The following is a 19600-nucleotide window of genomic DNA, read 5'->3' on the forward strand; positions in this document are numbered from 1 at the left end:
TTCAAAAACATCAAGGAAACGAAACAGAAGATGTATGTTTTGAGAGTTGGCGTCAAATGGAAGAACTCTATCAGCCACGAGATGATCGAGACCGTCGAGACCTGAAAGCTTTTTTAGACCTGCTGAAGAAAATGCTCATGGTGGATCCTAAACAGAGGATAAGACCTTTGCAGGCTATCCATCACACCTTTATGACCCAGCATTACGTGCTCTTTAGCAGTGATTCAATTTATAAAGCAGAGACATCTGATGAAGCATTCCATTCTGATTCTTCTGTCTGCAATGTTGTGGACACGGGTCACTCTCAGAGTAGTTCAGAGAGGGATGTCACCAGAAACAGGTTAACCTCCACTGGACATGACAGTGTTGGAGATACAGGTGCAACTGGTGAAGTACTGGATTCTCGTGTCAGTAGTGTTGTGGACCCAGATCTAGATGTTGTTCACCCCTGCCACACCGAAGGCGCATGGAGGCAACCCTCTCATCTACCGTGGTAAACTCCAACATAGTGGCGCTCAGCCAGGGACTCGTGAGTATCCCCACTTGCCTGGCGCCTCACACCCTGGGCAACTCCAGAGAAGAATAAGGTCCAACTCCTATCAAGGAGAGTGGTTCCAAAGCTGAGGCTGTGCATTGAGTCGAGGCCCACCAGATCTAACTGGTATCGCTCAACCTCCCGCACAAGCTCTGGCTCCTTCCAACACAGTGACACAACTTTATAAACTATAACATTTGGGAACTTATGAGATACTTTAAATTTCATTTCTGCACACACACAGCCCTGTTGTACATTTTCCCTCAATAACACCTGTGACTGAACCTTCAGCTACAATTCCTGACTCGATAAGGACATCTCGTATCCTGGAAACTTTTCCCTAAAATGGCCAGTGCATTACAAACGGTATGGAATGCACCCATGCGAGGGACTACATTGACATGTTGCCGTTTGTGTTTCCACACAATTTCTGCTGCCTTGGAGTAGAGTGCCTGTTCCATGACAACAACTTCTGTCTATAGATGCAGTGTCTCATGAATACGTTCTGACTGGTTCCTGATCTCAAAAACTGTGGTCATATCTGTTACCAGTAGTATCTTCTGACACAGAAATAGAGTCTCTGGTTTTAATGTTAAAACCACTCCAGCTTGCAATTGTTTTCCCTCTTCAGAATGCCTTGCAAGTATTCATGCCAATGTTTTGCTCCTTGCAATGGCAGTTTCTTGTCTACACTGTTCAACTCCAACATTGGATGTAAATAGTGAGTGGGGACCAGTTCCTTCTCCTGAAATGTATGCATCCAGTTTCTGGTCTTCAGTACAAACAGAGCTTTGTTTTGTTTTCCTAATACTTGGCAGTGAAACTACAACCCCTGGCAAAAATTATGGAATCACCGGCCTCAGAGAATGTTCATTCAGTTGTTTAATTTTGTAGAAAAAAAGCAGATCACAGACATGACACAAAACTAAAGTCATTTCAAATGGCAACTTTCTGGCTTTAAGAAACACTATAAGAAATCAAGAAAAAAAGATTGTGGCAGTCAGTAACGGTTACTTTTTTAGACCAAGCAGAGGAAAAAAATATGGACTCACTCAATTCTGAGGAATAAATTATGGAATCACCCTGTAAATTTTCATCCCCAAAACTAACACCTGCATCAAATCAGATCTGCTTGTTAGTCTGCATCTAAAAAGGAGTGATCACACCTTGGAGAGCTGTTGCACCAAGTGGACTGACATGAATCATGGCTCCAACATGAGAGATGTCAGTTGAAACAAAGAGAGGATTATCAAACTCTTAAAAGAGAGTAAATCATCACGCAATGTTGCAAAAGATGTTGGTTGTTCACAGTCAGCTGTGTCTAAACTCTGGACCAAATACAAACAACATGGGAAGGTTGTTAAAGGCAAACATACTGGTAGACCAAGGAAGACATCAAAGCGTCAAGACAGAAAACTTAAAGCAATATGTCTCAAAAATCGAAAATGCACAACAAAACAAATGAGGAACGAATGGGAGGAAACTGGAGTCAACGTCTGTGACCGAACTGTAAGAAACCGCATAAAGGAAATGGGATTTACATACAGAAAAGCTAAACGAAAGCCATCATTAACACCTAAACAGAAAAAACCAAGGTTACAATGGGCTAAGGAAAAGCAATCGTGGACTGTGTATGACTGGATGAAAGTCATATTCAGTGATGAATCTTGAATCTGCATTGGGCAAGGTGATGATGCTGGAACTTTTGTTTGGTGCCGTTCCAGTGAGATTTATAAAGATGACTGCCTGAAGAGAACATGTAAATTTCCACAGTCATTGATGATATGGGGTTGCATGTCAGGTAAAGGCACTGGGGAGATGGCTGTCATTACATCATCAATAAATGCACAAATTTACATTGATATTTTGGACACTTTTCTGATGTTTAAGGATGATGAAATCATTTTTCAAGAAGATAATGCATCTTGCCATAGAGCAAAAACTGTGAAAACATTCCTTGCAAAAAGACACATAGGGTTAATGTCAACAAGCAGATTTGATTTGATGCAGGTGTTAGTTTTGGGGATGGAAATTTACAGGGTGATTCCATAATTTATTCCTCAGAATTGAGTGATTCCATATTTTTTTTCCTCTGCTTGGTCTAAAAAAGTAACCGTTACTGACTGCCACAATCTTTTTTTCTTGATTTCTTATAGTGTTTCTTAAAGCCAGAAAGTTGCCATTTGAAATGACTTTAGTTTTGTGTCATGTCTGTGATCTGCTTTTTTTTCTACAAAATTAAACAACAGAATGAACATCCTCCGAGGCCGGTGATTCCATAATTTTTGCCAGGGGTTGTAGTGGTAGATCTGGTCCGTAGACTTTAGGTTGAACAGAAATACCATTGGCACTGTGTGTTGTTCCCTTGCCTGAGAGTCTTTCTTCAAGTCAGTCTATGTTGTCCCATGCAAGGTTGGTAAAGACGTAGGGCTTTATAGATGCAGGGAGAATAGTTTGCTGATTCATAGAAGCCGCCATCTTCTGCAGCTTCTAAGACACAGCATAATGCTGTGTCATTCTCCTGAAGTTGAAATAGGATACAGCATGTCCCAGGTGATTGGGGGTATGGATGATTTCAACATTACCAGTGAGTGTCTTAACAGCATATGGGAACAACCAATGTTTTCGAGGCTTTTGCTGTCCACAGGTCACTATGTATCCTAACTGAAGGATTTGATAAGAGTTACCAATCTCTGAGATGGGGCTTTGTTGTCGGGATCACCTGTCAGAAGTCCCAGCAAAAACCTATCAAGGTGATATGGTATACTGAATAGAGCACTGTCTACCTCAAGGGTGATATAGCCATGGTGTTGATTTCTTGTCATTTTCTGTGACTGAGCTAATATGGCTGAGGATTTGTCAATCTCCTTTGAAATTTCTTTGGACTTCCACGTCAAGTTCTCTTTTTGGTGTCTGGTTTTCGATGACCACATCTCTAAGTTCAGGGGTGTCTGGACCTACAAGGAGTGTTCTTGTATCATCTAAAATGATCTGCACTGAGTTGCCAAGCTCAATTTCAAGCTTTCTGCAGAGATGGTTTTTGGTTGATTTTTTTAGATCTCTGTTCTGTATCGAGTTTTCTTTTCGAGGTAGATATATGGATCATTGATTTCTTTTCTGCTGTTTCAGTTTGTTTGAATCCTAGAAGGTCTGCAAATGGTGTGTCCATTTCCTGATAGTGGGATTGAGCGTAATCAGTTTCTTCTTCGTTTTTGTCTTCATCCAATTCATGTGTGTGATTCTTGTAACAGGATGGGTGATGATGGGCCTCACCAGCAACAATGTCTCTGGTAGTAACTTTCCTTATCTTGTCTCTTAGTTGCTAGATTATGTAGCTTTTCATCAACTCTCAATTCAGTAGCTTTGGTAAGTTTTTCTCTTGTATTTGACCTCTTCATATACAAGGTTGGGTAGGATTACTTTGAAATGTAATCCAAAAGTAATCAGATTACAAGTAATCCAAATGTATGTGCATACAAACATGTAATCCACATGTATTCTTTCAAAGTAATCCTACCCAACCTTGATCATATATTTGACTATTTCACAGAATATATAACCATATGTATACTGAAAAGACCTTGTTTCTATTTCTTCAGGAAATAGTCATCATTTGAGATATATTTCGTAATAAAGTAGTAAAACAAGCCATTATAAAATATCATGGCAGTGTAACACTTACAATCACAATACATGTACTTGTTACCATAACAGAACAATAAAACACCAAAAAACTGCTAAATATTTGGCGGCCATTGTGCAAAATGGCTGACCAAATATTGTGTAAACTGAATGAATAAGAGTATGCTCATTGTCTGTATTAACCACAAAAACATAGGTTTACACACCAAATTTGCTTCTCTAGCATGTCCAAGTGAGCAACAGTAAGATGCCCAAAATAATAAGGTGCTGTGGCTGCATTGCTATCATCAATTCTCTGTCTCAGGGAGACTTGAACTTTAATAAAATAATAGGAAGCATTCCTCCCCCCAGGTGGGCCAAACATCTCCTCTGGCCCACTGCCTACCCCCCCCCCCCCCCCTGTCTCTCTCTCTCTCTCTCTCTCTCTCTCTCTCTCTCTCTCTCTCTCTCTCTCTCTCTCTCTCTCTCTCCATCAATGTGTTTGTTCCTCTGAGCTTTTTGGAAACAGGAAGACTTTAAACTGTAAAATAAACCGTAAATTTCTGAATGAATCATAATCTAAAGACACAGAAGGAACTCTGGATTATTTAATGACTGCGGATCTCTGCTTTTTGCAGCTTATTTAATACTGTAGAGGCCAAGCTACAATATTTAACGCACAAATCACCATAAACTCTTTTCAGTCACCAAGCACAAAGTCATATTTGATTTCACTGTGGTTTCTGCCTGCAACATATCCTATGCAAATTAATGTCTGTTGACAGAACTTGTGTTTTATGTATGTTAATGTCTTTTCATGTCCAACCGGGTGTTGACACAGTAAGTTGCAGCGCATATTTGATCCAGACATTAAAAGTGTCTTTCATGTCACCCATGAACCACGGCAGGAACCACCTGCTTGCGATCATACAAGAAATGATCAACGGCACAGATCAAAGCCTGTTGCCAGAATCTCACTGTCCTTCCTTTGTTCATGTGATGGAGCGGTTCCTGCTTCATTGTTTCCCAACTAGTATAAAACTTGTATATCTGGAAAATAAAGAGAGTTATTCACTTCTAAGCTCATTCAGTGTGTGGACTCATTTTTCTCTCATGCTTATCTTTAACAGCGTGGAGATATGTAGAGGTCTTACTCAATGGCACGCCAGGAGCCTCGCTCTAAACTTCCACATCAGCGCACCACAACATTAAATGTGAACCTGTACATTGGAGTGTCACACGTGTCCCTGAATAAGGCAGGAAACCCAGTGTTATTGCAAGTTGCTGCATTTCCTTCTGAACGACGTCTGACTGAGTGAATTATGTGCGAAACGGTCCTTGTGTGTGCATGTGCACATGCGCATGTTGTAGATTGGCCGCTACAATCCGAAGAAAATGAGAAATATATTTCTTATTTCTTTAATTATTTGGTTGAAATTGCAAAATAAAGCAAAAGTGCAACTCTGTAAGCTTGAAATACGTCAAATTGGTACATTTTTCAGCAACATTTCAGTTTATTTTTTGAAAAATCCATGCTGGGCGGTACAGCCAATTTGAATCCTAGGGCCGGGCAAAAATTTGCAGTACAGAACCCTGTTGAGGAAGAAACCTCAAGCAGACCAGACTGAAAAGGGCGACCCACTTTATGAAGGTAAAACCAAAAGTAGTTAAAAAAAAAAAATAAAAAAGAAGCCATTATACCCTGGACAGGGTTAAGCTTTCAGTTGGCAAGTTGTAGCATAGCCATTAAATTTTTGGCACAACCCCCACCCCCCCATATCCGCCTGTGGCTCTCTTGGCCAGAAGTTCCTGTATCTGTTTCTTCTGTTGCATTTCTAGAGGAACCATTTTACGATTAAAAAGAGCATTAATTTGATAATCATTCACTGGAAATGTAAATAAAAAGACATTTTTCCAAATTTCAAAAAACCAAAGCAAATCCATTTTTTCACTCCCCCAAAGATTCTTAGAAACCATTTATTAATAGGTTATTGGGGCTGCAAGTAATTATTATTTTATAATTGATTAATCTAACAAGTATTTTTTTCAATGAAACTAACAATTTTTTTTCTATCAGTCTACTGATTATTTTGTGATTAGTCATCTTTTGTTAACATACCAGTAATAACATCAATTCTACCAAAAAGTTTCAACTTTGCATTCAAATATTGTGTCATTAAAAGCTATTTTGCAGAAGTCTCGAGACTGACGTCAAACAGAGGGATGTGGCCTAATGTAGCTCCGCCTCGAGTACGATATATATATATATATATATATATATATATATATATATATATATATATATATATATATATATATATATATATATATATATATATATTCTAATTATTTATTTTTATTTATTTATTTATTTTTGCAAATTTTCGCCTCACGTCGGCGTGGGGTACATAAGAAACGATTTAACAGCATTTATGTATTTATTTATGTAAGTGGAGCTATATCAAAAGTGACAAACTTATCTGGTTTGTGAACATTTTGAATCGATTCCCTCCCATTTCACGGGAACTGCACAAAGATACCAATAAAACAAACACAAATCAACATGATTTTTTTTTAAAAGGCTTTTACAAAATACAGTTCATTGATTTTCACCTTTAACTCAACTCACTGTGCTTTTAGTGTCGTGGACAAACGATAAACTCGTCAACCTCGAGATATAATTGTGGACGCACCTGATTGGCTGAAATGTCGGTGCTCCACGTTCATTGGTTACGGTCACTGTTACCGTCATGTCATTGGTCGCGTTGAGAAGATAGGAAGCGTCGATCTGTAGCATGGGCTTTAGCATGTTTAGCTAAGTAGTGTGCACTTTTTGTATTTTCTCGCTAAATGTGACTGTTTTTATGGCATGAGGTAGTTGGTTGTCACACGTCAGAGTCGATAGATATTTTTGTTGTAAATATTGCGTTTTCTTTCTTTTTTTGCGGTTGTGTCTGCGCTAATGTCATTTAGCTGACTTCGCTGTTAGCTTCTTTGGCAGCTAAATCTATCAAGTTGTCGCCCGAGAGACTTTATTTTTGTCATGGCCTAAATGTACAGTTCAGAAAATTTTACACAGCCGTAACTTAATGTTTACAGGTGAACACAGCCGTAGCTCCAGCTAGCAGGCTGTTAGCACATCAACAACATGGGCTTTAAGTGGCGTTTAAAGACGGCTGGGACATTTTGTGTTTTCACGATTGTTCTAATAGTTTTCGTGAAAGGAGTAACAGCTGGTAAGTACTAAATGTCAGCTATGTAGCTACTGTCATATGATGTGTTTTAAGATGATGTAAGCCGCTCTTATGCGACGAAACTATTTACTTTCATGTACTTTACAGATGAAGAGCAACATGTGGACGATGAACCAGAGCTAAAAGTACGTCGTGAAGTGGTCACGAACATCATTATTTGGACAGTGACAATTTAAGTAGCCTTGATTCTGCGCCATTGCAATTGATTTGAAAGAATCTTGATGTGCAGACTTTCAGTTGAGCATAATCTTGGGGTAAACACCATTATGTGTCTGTCTGCAAACAAGTGACACACTATATGTTTTACTGTATTTTATCCCAAACACGTACTGAAAAAGTTGCCTCATTGTTTAGCACTCTGGATGCAAATAAAGAATACAGATTATATTGATTATTTTCCCCATATATTGTTTGTATTCCTGCAGCAGCAGTAATGTGCTTTTTTTTCTGTGTAACATTGTGAATAGTGAAGTTGAGATTCTTTACTTGAAATTTACCAAACCAAATCTCTTCAAAATATGCTTCAGGCTTTTGTGATAACCAGGTGCTAGAGGAGCAGTGTTTATGTCTAATTATCTGTTAATAGTCAGAACATTTTGAAAACATGGGCTGAAATATCTGAAATTCATCCATTGTGATAGATTTGCTGAATCTGATCACATCTTCAGATGAGATGACAAAAGTGGAACAATCCATTGGTTTTGCATTTCTGTAAATGGATGTGAATTTTCACAACATTGCACTACAATTTTTGGTGCAAAATTAGGCACACCTCAATTACTTCCAGTAAACCCAAGAATTGTTTACCTCAGATGTCGAGAGAAGCACCTCGAGAGTTTGCAGTATTTTGATATTTGAAGCCACTAGATACTGTCATCCAGTGATCTTTGTTTCCATCCATTGATTATTTATTTCTCCAAGTCGTATCATGAGCCAGACTCTGAGGATGACGACATCATACTTGGCTCATCGATTGCGGCAGAAACCTCCTTCACTTCAGGTCATGAACCCTCTCGACCAGAAGAGGAGAAACAGCCACCTAAGGATGGACTGGAGGGTGAAGAGAAGGAGGAGCTACCTGACCAGCTACCTCCTGCTGAAGAAAAACCTAAAGAAGGTGAGGAGATTAGGAAAGACTATTCTGTGGGCTGCTGATGTTTTGTTCCCATGTTAAAGTGGAGCTCGCTTTTCTTGCCGTGCCATGGTGGCGATGACAAAATGCAGATTGCAGATGGTTTTTAGCCCACAAAGCTTTTCAGCAAAGGTTTCCAGCAAGTGTGTTCACTGGCTTTGTTACACCTCACTGCACTCAGGTTTTCAGCTCTGGCTTGACTGCATCTGTTTTAGAGAGCAATATTCTTTCTGCCCTGTTTTTCAGTTGTTATGTGGTTTCAGTGCTGCTACACACAGGATAAACAGTTAAACCCCATGAGAAATTAAAAGCGTCCTTGCACCTGTAGATTCTCTTGCAGACAGTTGCATCATATTGCATGAGATTTTTATTTATTTTTTTATTGAACTTATAACTTCTCTTTCTTTCAGGGGAAAATAGTTCTCCATATTATCTACACTAGTAAGTCCCTTCGGCTGCTCCCTTGTTTGCACTCTGAGTCGCCACAGCAAATCCAAGGTGGATCTGCATGTTGATTTGGCACAGGTTTTTACGCCGGATGCCCTTCCTGACGCAACTCCACATTACATGGAGAAATGTTGCAGGGGTGGGATTTGAACCCAGAACCTTCCGAACTGAAACCAAGCGCATTAACCACTTGGCCACCACTAATCTCTAGATATGTTTTTAAAGTGTTGTCATGCTTTTTTTTAATTTTTTTTATCCCCTTTCCCCATGCAGTTCCTATAGTCAATGGTGGTACAGCCAATGGAGAGCTCTGCATATTTCCCTTCTCTTTCCAAGGGAAGGAGTATTCTGAGTGTACCACCGATGGGCGGGGTGATGGACGGCTGTGGTGCGCAACAACATACGACTATGACCAGGATAAAAAGTGGGGTTTCTGTGAGAGTAAGTGTTCTGTCTTCTATCCAGTTGTCCAGTTTTATGAAATAACTCTTCTTCCCAAAGTGACCAAATGTTTAAAAGCATTCTTTTCACATTTCTGATATTAGTTGCGTCTCCTCTATGTCCTTTAGCTGAGGAGGAGTCACAGCGGCGGCTGCAGGCAGAGGAGACTGAGGAACAGTATCAGACTGTGGTGCGAATGCTCAACATCACTATCCGGAGGAGCCAGAAGAAAGAGTAGGTTTCTTCTGACTCCTGCTCAATTTGCTTCTTAATTGTGAAGTTTGGTTTTGTTTTTGGTGTATTTTGAAGTTACAAATGACATAAAGGTGATTGTATCTTTTCTCCTCTATTGGTATTGGCTACAACCAGAATCTTGAAACCCGTCGAATGAAGTGTAAACTTGTACTCTGCCAAAAATGGAGATGAGGCATGAGGATGGTGTCAGTTGCTTCATTTTTGACAGCAGTACTTTAACTCTGACTTGCAGCCACTCAAGCTGCAGATGAGTGCTCAGTTTTACCGTAATCATAAAACTGCTTAGAATAGCAGGTAAACATGATCACAATAATACAAACACAAATCTTAGAACACACATTTCTGCTTTTGCTAAGCTTATAGTTGTGGTTTATGTGCTTTTTTTTTTTTTTTTTTTTAAATCACACTGCTCCTGTGACTTTGCTCTGCATAACTTTGTTTGCTTTAGGTGTTGTAGGACTGTTTGTTGTGCACATGCTTTTTTATTTATTTATTTATTTATTTATTTATTTTTTTTATTAAGTTATATTTGTGTTCCTTCTTAATGCCCATCCACCCTCTCTCAGTTTATATGAGAAGCTGCTGAAAATAGCAGAGAAAGGCCACCATAAAGCCATGGAGAAGGTGGCTTATGCCATGCTGTTTGGAAGCTACATGAGACAGAACATCACCAGAGCCAAGGAAATGTTGGAGAAGCTTTCCGTGGAGGGTTCACCCAAAGCTCAAACAGTGCGTCTCGCTCTGTCGTTTATGCTAGTGATCCACAGTAGAAACTTCCTGCATTACTCAGCATGCAAGTGATGGCGTATGTTTTTTTTTTTTTTTTGTAGGCTCTTGGATTTCTATATGCTGCCGGGCTTGGTGTCAACTCCAGCCAAGCAAAAGTATTTTTCTTTTTATTTAATTAATGAAATTATACCTGCCTCCTTTTCTACACTTAATAATCTATGCATATTGTGCACTTTCTTTGGACTTCAGGCTTTGGTTTACTACACATTTGGAGCATTGGGTGGAAACTTGATGGCTCATATGATCCTAGTAAGTCGACTGGTTTGCCTTCCTATCTACAACAAAATGACTTTGTCTGAAGCATAAAGTAACATTTGTTCTCTTTGTTGCATCAGGGATACCGATACTGGGGAGGTGTGGGTGTACCCCAGAGCTGTGAATCAGCACTGACCCACTATAGGCTCGTGGCAAATCACGGTGAGAATATATTTCATAGAATTTTCTGTGGTGTTTTATACGCGATGTGCTAGACTATAATTTGGTAGATTATTGGCTCGTAGCATGAGCTCTCAATTCATAAACATCCACAGTTGCCAGTGATGTGTCCCTGACTGGCGGTTCAGCCGTGCAGAGGATCAGGCTGCTGGATGAGGTGGAGAACCCCGGATCCACCAGCGGAATGCTGGAGGAGGACCTGATTCAGTACTACCAGTTCTTAGCTGAGAAAGGAGACGTACAAGCACAGGTAAAATAGTTATGTCTGGAGTTGTCACATTGTAGCTCTTGGAATTAATGAAGATGAGGGCGCCGATCAGCATGCCAACACCCACCCAAATGGTGCCAAGTCAGCTGACTGACTCGTCCGCGTTTTACCTCATTATTGTGATCCATTTATCTTTTCCTGGTGTCTCGCCTCCATCTGTGGAAGAGGTGGTGTGGAAAAACTACAAAACGATGTGCGCTGAGATCGGATCAGTGCCAGAACATTTTTGTTTATTAACCTCCGATGAGGAATTGCCCTCTGGACACCCGGAGCCGATAGAAACTTGTATATAAGGCTTTACTTTATGGGTTCCAGGACACTTGGAGTATTTTACAGTGAAATCCAAATCTGACATTTACTTGCATGCAAATATTCCAAATATGACTGGTGCTCAAAACTTAATGTTTTGAGAAATTCTTCTAAGTAGAATGTCAGAATTCTTATTATTTATAGAAGTCCTGCCTAATGCATGCACCCTCCCACATGCAGTGATTTTTGTCACTTTGCTAGGTCGGATTAGGTCAGCTGCACTTGCATGGAGGACGTGGAGTTGAACAGAATCATCAGGTGTGACTTTTTCTCCAAAGATTTATTTATTTATTTTTTACTAATATTGTTTGGATTTTGTAGTGGTAAATAGATTTCTCTTGCTTCTCTCTAACAGAGAGCATATGACTACTTCACCCAGGCTGCCAATGCAGGGAGTACACATGCTATGGCCTTTCTGGGTAAGGTGAGTGACAAGGGGAGCTCATGTTTGGTTGTCATGAAGAGCCAATCCAAAACAATTAAAGGCTGTAATTTGGGTTTGCAGTTTTATTACATTTATAGCCAGTTCATGAAGAGTAAGTGCTTATTTCTGTCTCTCAGATGTACTCTGAAGGCAGCAAGTTTCTCCCTCAGAACAATGAGACAGCTCTGCAGTACTTCAAGAAGGCTTCAGACTTGGTAACTCATGTTTTTGTTTCAGATGTTTAGTGTACATTGGGTTTGTACACTCCTTTGCGGTTCCACCAGGAAGCTGTACAACTGGTCATACAATAGACAAATTTTGTGCCATGAACAGCCACAGAAGCTTATATCACCATTTGTGTCTTGGTGGCTTCCTTCATCAGTCTCCTCCTTGCAGTTGCTGTTGTTGTAAACTGTCTACTACATACAGTGTTGTACTGATTTTAATTCGATGATTGATGGAAATGAAGTCCAAGATACATTCAGTAACTTGGAAATGTTTACGTATCCATCAGCTTGTCTTAAAATAGAACTGGCAGTGAAATTGTATCAACAATAACTCTTATATTTGGAGGGATGGAGGAGCTGTGTATAAAAGTAGCTGTGATATTTTACAGTATTTTTATTTTTCTAAATCCATTGTAGTGGTACACAGATGGTTACAAAAATTGTCACGGTGCCCAACTGCTTGTTGACCACAGCAGCAGTGAATAAATGATTGACAATTAAAATAGTCAACAACTATTGATTATCATTTTGGGTGATGTATTATTTTTAATCCAATTTTTTTTTTTTTTTTTTAAAGCTTCTTAAATGTAAATATTTTGTAGTTTTTATTTTACTAGGATCTTTATTCCTTTCCAGCAGTAGACCAGATATTTTTGGTCTGTGGACCAAAGAAGACATTTGAAGGCATCATCTTGGGTTCTGGAATACCATCAACTTTTTTCACCATTTGCTGACATTTTATGGACTTAACACTGAATTAATGATGAAAATAATCTTCAGTTGCAGCCCTGTTATGGACCTGACTGTGAATTTGTTGGTTTATTTTTTTTGTGGTCTACAGGGTAACCCAGTAGGTCAGAGTGGCCTGGGTATGGCCTACCTATATGGAAGGGGTGTCCCAGTGGTAAGGAACTGAATGAATCTCTTAAAAAGGACATAAATATGTAAATTGGTCGGGATCCAGATACCTGCCTGTGTTTATTGTGTTAAACATTTTCATGTTGTTGATTTGGCTGTTTTTTAGAACCAATAATGGAAACTAAAGTATGATAAATTTAAACAAATCATGGATAAAATGGTCTTGTTTTATAAATCCTGTGTGAAGATACTAGATTATTGCTGATGTTGAAACTAATAAACTATAAGTAGTGTGTTTTGTGTGTTCAGAACTACGAGCTGGCACTGAAATATTTCCAGAAAGCAGCAGAACAGGGTTGGGTTGACGGACAGCTTCAGCTGGGTACCATGTATTATAGTAAGTGTTGAAGCCTGAGTTTCAGCATGTGTTCCCAGGGCATTTGCTTCTTTTTGGCCCGGAGATGATAGTTTGGGTAATAAAATAAAAATAAAAAAAAAAGTAAAAATTTACAGTATTTCTCAAAGTATAAGTCGCACCTGTCAAAAATGCCTAAGGGGGCGATGAAATGTCTATGTTGCACTTTTTTTTTTCTCCTGTATTATCAGCTGTTTGGCATTTTTGTAGTTTCTTTTATTGTTGGCATTTATTTCTTTTATTATTAAAGTTTATTTTTATTGCTTTGATTTCTGGGAAATCCTATGTAATTGGTTATTATTGCTTGTTCACTTATTTTATGGGTAAGTCATAGGATCTCCCAAACTACTGTATTTTCCTGAGTATACCGTATTTTTACCAGAGTATAAGTTACACCTTTTATCCGTATTATCAGCTCATTCATTTTGGATTTTTGTGCATTGTTGTACTGCACTTATTATTGGCATTTATTCTTTTATTATTGGAGTTTATTATTTTGTGCTTTGCTTGTTGCTTCTAACTAGAACTCTTCACTTCTTGGTTTGAAGCATTTTTCTTCGTCTTCTTTTGTAGATGGCATTGGGGTGAAGCGCGATTACAAGCAGGCATTGAAGTTCTTCAACCTGGCCTCTCAGGGAGGTCACATTCTAGCTTTTTACAACTTGGCCCAGATGCACGCCACTGGCACGGGAGTGATGCGCTCCTGTCACACTGCTGTGGAGGTGAGCAGCTTTAACGTGACTGTTTTCGCCGTCGTTCTGCCAGAGGTTACCAAGCTGGGAAGGCAGCATTGTTAATCATTCATTCTCATTGGTTGCAGCTCTTCAAGAGTGTGTGTGAGCGTGGGCGCTGGTCAGAGCGTCTGATGTCGGCGTACAGCAGTTTTAAGGAAGGCGAGATGGATGCGGCACTGGTGCAGTACATGCTTTTGGCTGAGCAGGGCTACGAGGTGGCTCAGAGCAACGTGGCATTCGTTCTGGACCAGCGTATGTTGTACTACCACATAGTGACCGTATATAAATGAATTCGAGCAGCAGCTACAGCCATGTTTTGGCAAACAACTATAAAATTGGTTTTCTTCGTGTCCGACAAACTTGTCCCAGGGTTGTTGATGTTACAGCAAGTTAATTAGGATCTGTACTGTTGGGTTACAGATGGAGGAAAGATCTTCAGCAACAATGAGACGTATCCTCGAGCATTGCTTCACTGGACAAGAGCTGCAGCTCAGGGTCAGTTCATGCAGCCTTCACATACTTTCTTAACGCTACAGTGTCTTACAGGATTTAGGGGCGTTTATTAGCACGAGTGGAATATAGCATTTATAAAACTTTGCTGCACGGTTGCTAGTGCAGGCTAGCAAGCTTGAAAGCGGCTATTTTTGTGAGCTAGACAATTACAACCCCTGGCAAAAATTATGGAATCACCGGTCTCGGAGGATGTTCATTCAGTTGTTTAATTTTGAAGAAAAAAGGCAGATCACAGACATGACACAAAACTAAAGTCATTTCAAATGGCAACTTTCTGGCTTTAAGAAACACTATAAGAAATCAGGAAAAAAAATTGTGGCAGTCAGTAACGGTTACTTTTTTAGACCAAGCAGAGGGAAACAAATATGGAATCATGAAAAACAAAAGAACGCTCCAACACATCACTAGTATTTTGTTGCACCACCTCTGGCTTTTATAACAGCTTGCAGTCTCTGAGGCATGGACTTAATGAGTGACAAACAGTACTCTTCATCAATCTGGCTCCAACTTTCTCTGATTGCTGTTGCCAGATCAGCTTTGCAGGTTGGAGCCTTGTCATGGACCATTTTCTTCAACTTCCACCAAAGATTTTCAACTGGATTAAGATCTGGACTATTTGCAGGCCATGACATTGACCCTATGTGTCTTTTTGCAAGGAATGTTTTCACAGTTTTTGCTTTATGGCAAGATGTGTTATCATCTTGAAAAACGATTTCATCATCCCCAAACATCCTTTCAATTGATGGGATAAGAAAAGTGTCCAAAATATCAACGTAAACTTGTGCATTTATTGATGATGTAATGCCAGCCATCTCCCCAGTGCCTTTACCTGACATGCAGCCCCATATCATCAATGACTGTGGAAATTTACATGTTCTCTTCAGGCAGTCATCTTTATAAATCTCATTGGAACGGCACCAAACAAAAGTTCCAGCATCATCACCTTGCCCAATGCAGATTCGAGATTCATCACTGAATATGACTTTCATCCAGTCATCCACAGTCCACAATTGCTTTTCCTTAGCCCATTGTAACGTTTTTTTTTTCTGTTTAGGTGTTAATGATGGCTTTCGTTTAGCTTTTCTGTATGTAAATCCCATTTCCTTTAGGCGGTTTCGTACAGTTCGGTGACAGACGTTGACTCCAGTTTCCTCCCATTCGTTCCTCATTTGTTTTGTTGTGCATTTTTGATTTTTGAGACATATTGCTTTAAGTTTTCTGTCTTGACGTTTTGATGTCTTCCTTGGTCTACCAGTATGTTTGCCTTTAACAACCTTCCCATGTTGTTTGTATTTGGTCCAGAGTTTAGACACAGCTGACTGTGAACAACCAACATCTTTTGCAACATTGCGTGATGATTTACCCTCTTTTAAGAGTTTGATAATCCTCTCCTTTGTTTCAATTGACATCTCTCGTGTTGGAGCCATGACTCATGTCAGTCCACTTGGTGCAACAGCTCTCCAAGGTGTGATCACTCCTTTTTAGATGCAGACTAACGAGCAGATCTGATTTGATGCAGGTGTTAGTTTTGGGGATGAAAATTTACAGGGTGATTCCATAATTTATTCCTCAGAATTGAGTGAATCCATTTTTTTTTTTTTTTTTTTTTTCCATCTGCTTGGTCTAAAAAAGTAACCTTTACTGACTGCCACAATTTTTTTTTTCCTGATTTCTTATAGTGTTTCTTAAAGCCAGAAAGTTGCCATTTGAAATGACTTTAGTTTTGTGTCATGTCTATGAGCTGCTTTTTTTTCTACAAAATTAAACAACTGAATGAACATCCTCCAAGGCCAGTGATTCCATAATTTTTGCCAGGGGTTGTATGCATGAATACCTGTCACCAAAAAAGTGACAATGCAGTCTGCATTCTCACCACTAGATGACACTAACTCCCACACACCGTAGCTTTTAAAGAGTTTGATTCTGAGCTGGAAATGTAATGTTTGAATGTGACAATAACATTCAGGTTACACTGTGGCGAGGATAAAATTAGGAGACTACCACTACTACGGCTATGGGACGGACGTGGACTACGAGACGGCTGTGATCCACTACAGACTGGCGTCGGAGCAACAGCACAGTGCCCAGGCCATGTTTAATCTGGGTTACATGCATGAGAAAGGACTGGGTATTAAACAGGTGGGCTCATGTCACGTCATGCCGATGAGCAGGTTTTGGTGGCGCACACAGACTTATTCCATGTGTTCCCACAGGACATCCATTTAGCCAAGCGTTTCTATGACATGGCTGCTGAAGCCAGTCCCGACGCCCAGGTTCCAGTCTTCCTGGCCCTGTGTAAGCTCGGACTGATATACACTCTGCAGTACCTGCACGACCTGAATGTAAGTCGCTCAGCTTCCGTCCTCCAAAGCCGACTCTGTGACCGGCTGAAGCTGTTTTTACGTCTCCCTCTTTGTTTTGTCCATCAGTTAAAAGAGCTGGTTTCCCAAGTGGACCTGGACCAGCTCCTCGGCCCGGAGTGGGACCTGTATCTCATGACCGTCATCGCCCTGCTGCTGGGCACAGTCATTGCCTACCGACAGCGCCACCACCATATCATAGCGCCGCCTCGACCGCCCGCTCCTGCACCAGCACCCCCGCCGAGACCGGCACAGGAGCAGCCGCAAGCCCAGGCTGAGCTCCAGGGCCCTGCCCAGGAAGAGGAGGAGCCACAGGAACAGCAGTGAGAACAAACTGGTAGAAAAGAGAAGGGGGCAGTGCCGGCTGCTGCACGAAGCAGCCGCTGCTCTCCGAGAACCTGCTGACCTTCTGTGCCTATATATATATACACACACACACAGACTGAAATTAATAAACTAAGTTTGTTCTGAGGCAAAACAGTGGACTTTTGCTTGTAAGGACTACAGACATGTCAATCTGAGACTCTGGATACTTCTGGAGTTCGCCACAAGTCCTCGCATTGAAACAGGTGTGCAGCTGCCAGATCAAGGTGGATTTGGACTGGACTCATTAGCAAAAGCTTAAGTCTGAGTTGTGTATCAGTTTGTTTTCACGGTTGCTTATGGAAGTCCTTCAGTCGGCCTTTTATTATTTATTTTTTTTTTTTAATCCAGTATTTGGGGTAAAACATCAACTTCAGTCTTTTTTGTTTTTGCTGATGTCTTTGAAAACCACAATTACTCTTTAATTATAGACACAAAACATTTAAACCAAAAAATGTTGGGAAACTTTGGAGGAGCAAAAAAAGTTCAATGCATCTCTCGTCATTCTCCCCAAAATATTTTAAATGTTCACGTAGCTGGACAGAAGTTGTGACGTGAACAACAAATGATTCATGTTTGTGTCGGATGAACCTGCGATCATATAAATGCTGATTAAATGTAGCTGTGTTGTTATGGATATTTAGTGACTTTGGTAATTTTCAGGCTGTAATTAACTTTAGTTTTTTTTTTTTTTTTTTTTTTTTTTTTCCTTTGAATAATTGTTTCTTTGGGGGGGGGGGAATTCACCTGACCACACCTCCTCCCCAAATCTTTCACAGGTGAACAAATTTTACATTAAGTAATTTATTAGGTTTGTGTGTGTGTGTGTTTTGAGTTATTTATGGCGTTAATATCGATAGCAGAATCATTTTTATCACCAAGTTTTATGTTAAGATATTGGACAGCACACTGCTGATAATTTGTCAGTAGAGTAATCGGCCGTCAAAATCCTGCATGGAGACAAGGTGACGTCCACAGTGAAACGTTTTACTATCCAAACACTGAAGAGTGAGTGTTTGAACTTAAAAATGGAAAAATAATAATAATCAGGTGCAATTGCAAGTGGGGGGACAACGTGTAAGAATTGTAGCTGATGTGAATCCATTCAGAGTTGTTAGAATAATTGATAACGGAGTCTCATTTTACAAATTCAGCATTTTATGTGTTGCAGCCCCTCAATAATGACTATATATATAAAACAAGCAGTGATAGAGCATGCAGGAATTTTGTTTTCCTGGATTGAGCTGCAACGATTAATTGATTAAAGTAATTGCCAATTATGTTAGTTGTCTGTCCTTTTTTATGTCAAGATACTAACATATTCCCCCCCCATGTCTTCAATGTCAATGTTTTATGACTTTTTAAAATTTTTGTAGCCTTTTTCTGGCAGTAAACTGAATATCTTTGGGTTATGGACAAAACAAAATATTTGAAGGTGGTATTTTGACTTTTTTTTTCCACCATGTTGTGACATTTTATTGATCAAATGACTAATAGATTACTCTTAAAGAGGTTAATCGGATCTGGTGATGGTCTAGTGGTTAAACTGTTGAGCTTGAGACCAGAGGATCCTCTGTTCAAATCCCAGCCTGACCAGAAAATCACTACGGGCCCTTGGGCAAGGTCCTTAATCCCCTAGTTGCTCCCGGTGTGTAGTGAGCACCTTGTGTGACAGCACCCTGACATCGGGGTGAATGTGAGGCATTATTTTAAAGCGCTTTGGGCGTCTGATGCAGATGGAAATGCGCTATATAAATGCAGTCCATTTACTGTTTAATCAACAATGAAAATAATCCTTAGCTGCAGCTGTGGTCCTCTGTGCTGCTTTGTGGATAAATACAATAAGTTTTGGGTCAATGATTGAGGGTCAGCCAAGGACAAATTTATTTAACTTTTGGGGGGAAAATCAGTGAAGAGGCAAGGTCAACTTTTCAACCACACTCTTCAGTTTCGTGAATTGGTTAGCTACACTTTTGGTTATTAAGTGCTAAAATGAATATATATATATATATAGCTGTCTGGTCATGTGACCTTGAAAGGCCAAACTCGAGGTCATAAGTGTTCAAAGTGGTGGGCACGTATCAAAGCCACGGTGTCAGACGCAGGTGCTGAACTCTTATAACAATAAATGATTACAGGAAGTCAGTCACAGTTGGCTTATGGGGAAACAGCAAAAAAAAAATTGTGTATACCCTCTGTTTTAATTAGCGGGTGAATAGT

At 39.9% G+C, this 19600-nt stretch overlaps 1 protein-coding gene across 1 annotated transcript; it reads left to right on the plus strand.

Annotated features, from left to right (window-relative positions):
- The first annotated feature begins 6935 nt into the window (after window positions 1-6935).
- On the plus strand, window positions 6936-18660 carry sel1l (SEL1L adaptor subunit of ERAD E3 ubiquitin ligase). The gene is made up of 21 exons (XM_034162250.1): window positions 6936-7392; window positions 7498-7535; window positions 8332-8527; window positions 9263-9430; window positions 9559-9664; window positions 10252-10414; window positions 10516-10569; window positions 10664-10723; window positions 10810-10891; window positions 11005-11159; window positions 11688-11744; window positions 11842-11910; window positions 12048-12125; window positions 12979-13041; window positions 13305-13392; window positions 13984-14132; window positions 14231-14396; window positions 14565-14639; window positions 16624-16796; window positions 16871-16999; window positions 17087-18660. Exons 1-21 carry the CDS (start codon window positions 7305-7307, stop codon window positions 17342-17344), a joined length of 2415 nt encoding a protein of 804 aa, XP_034018141.1. The 5' UTR covers window positions 6936-7304; the 3' UTR covers window positions 17345-18660.
- Window positions 18661-19600: the final 940 nt, after the last annotated feature.

This window comes from Thalassophryne amazonica, chromosome 21 (genome assembly GCF_902500255.1).
Source record: "Thalassophryne amazonica chromosome 21, fThaAma1.1, whole genome shotgun sequence".
Classification (NCBI taxonomy): domain Eukaryota; kingdom Metazoa; phylum Chordata; class Actinopteri; order Batrachoidiformes; family Batrachoididae; genus Thalassophryne; species Thalassophryne amazonica.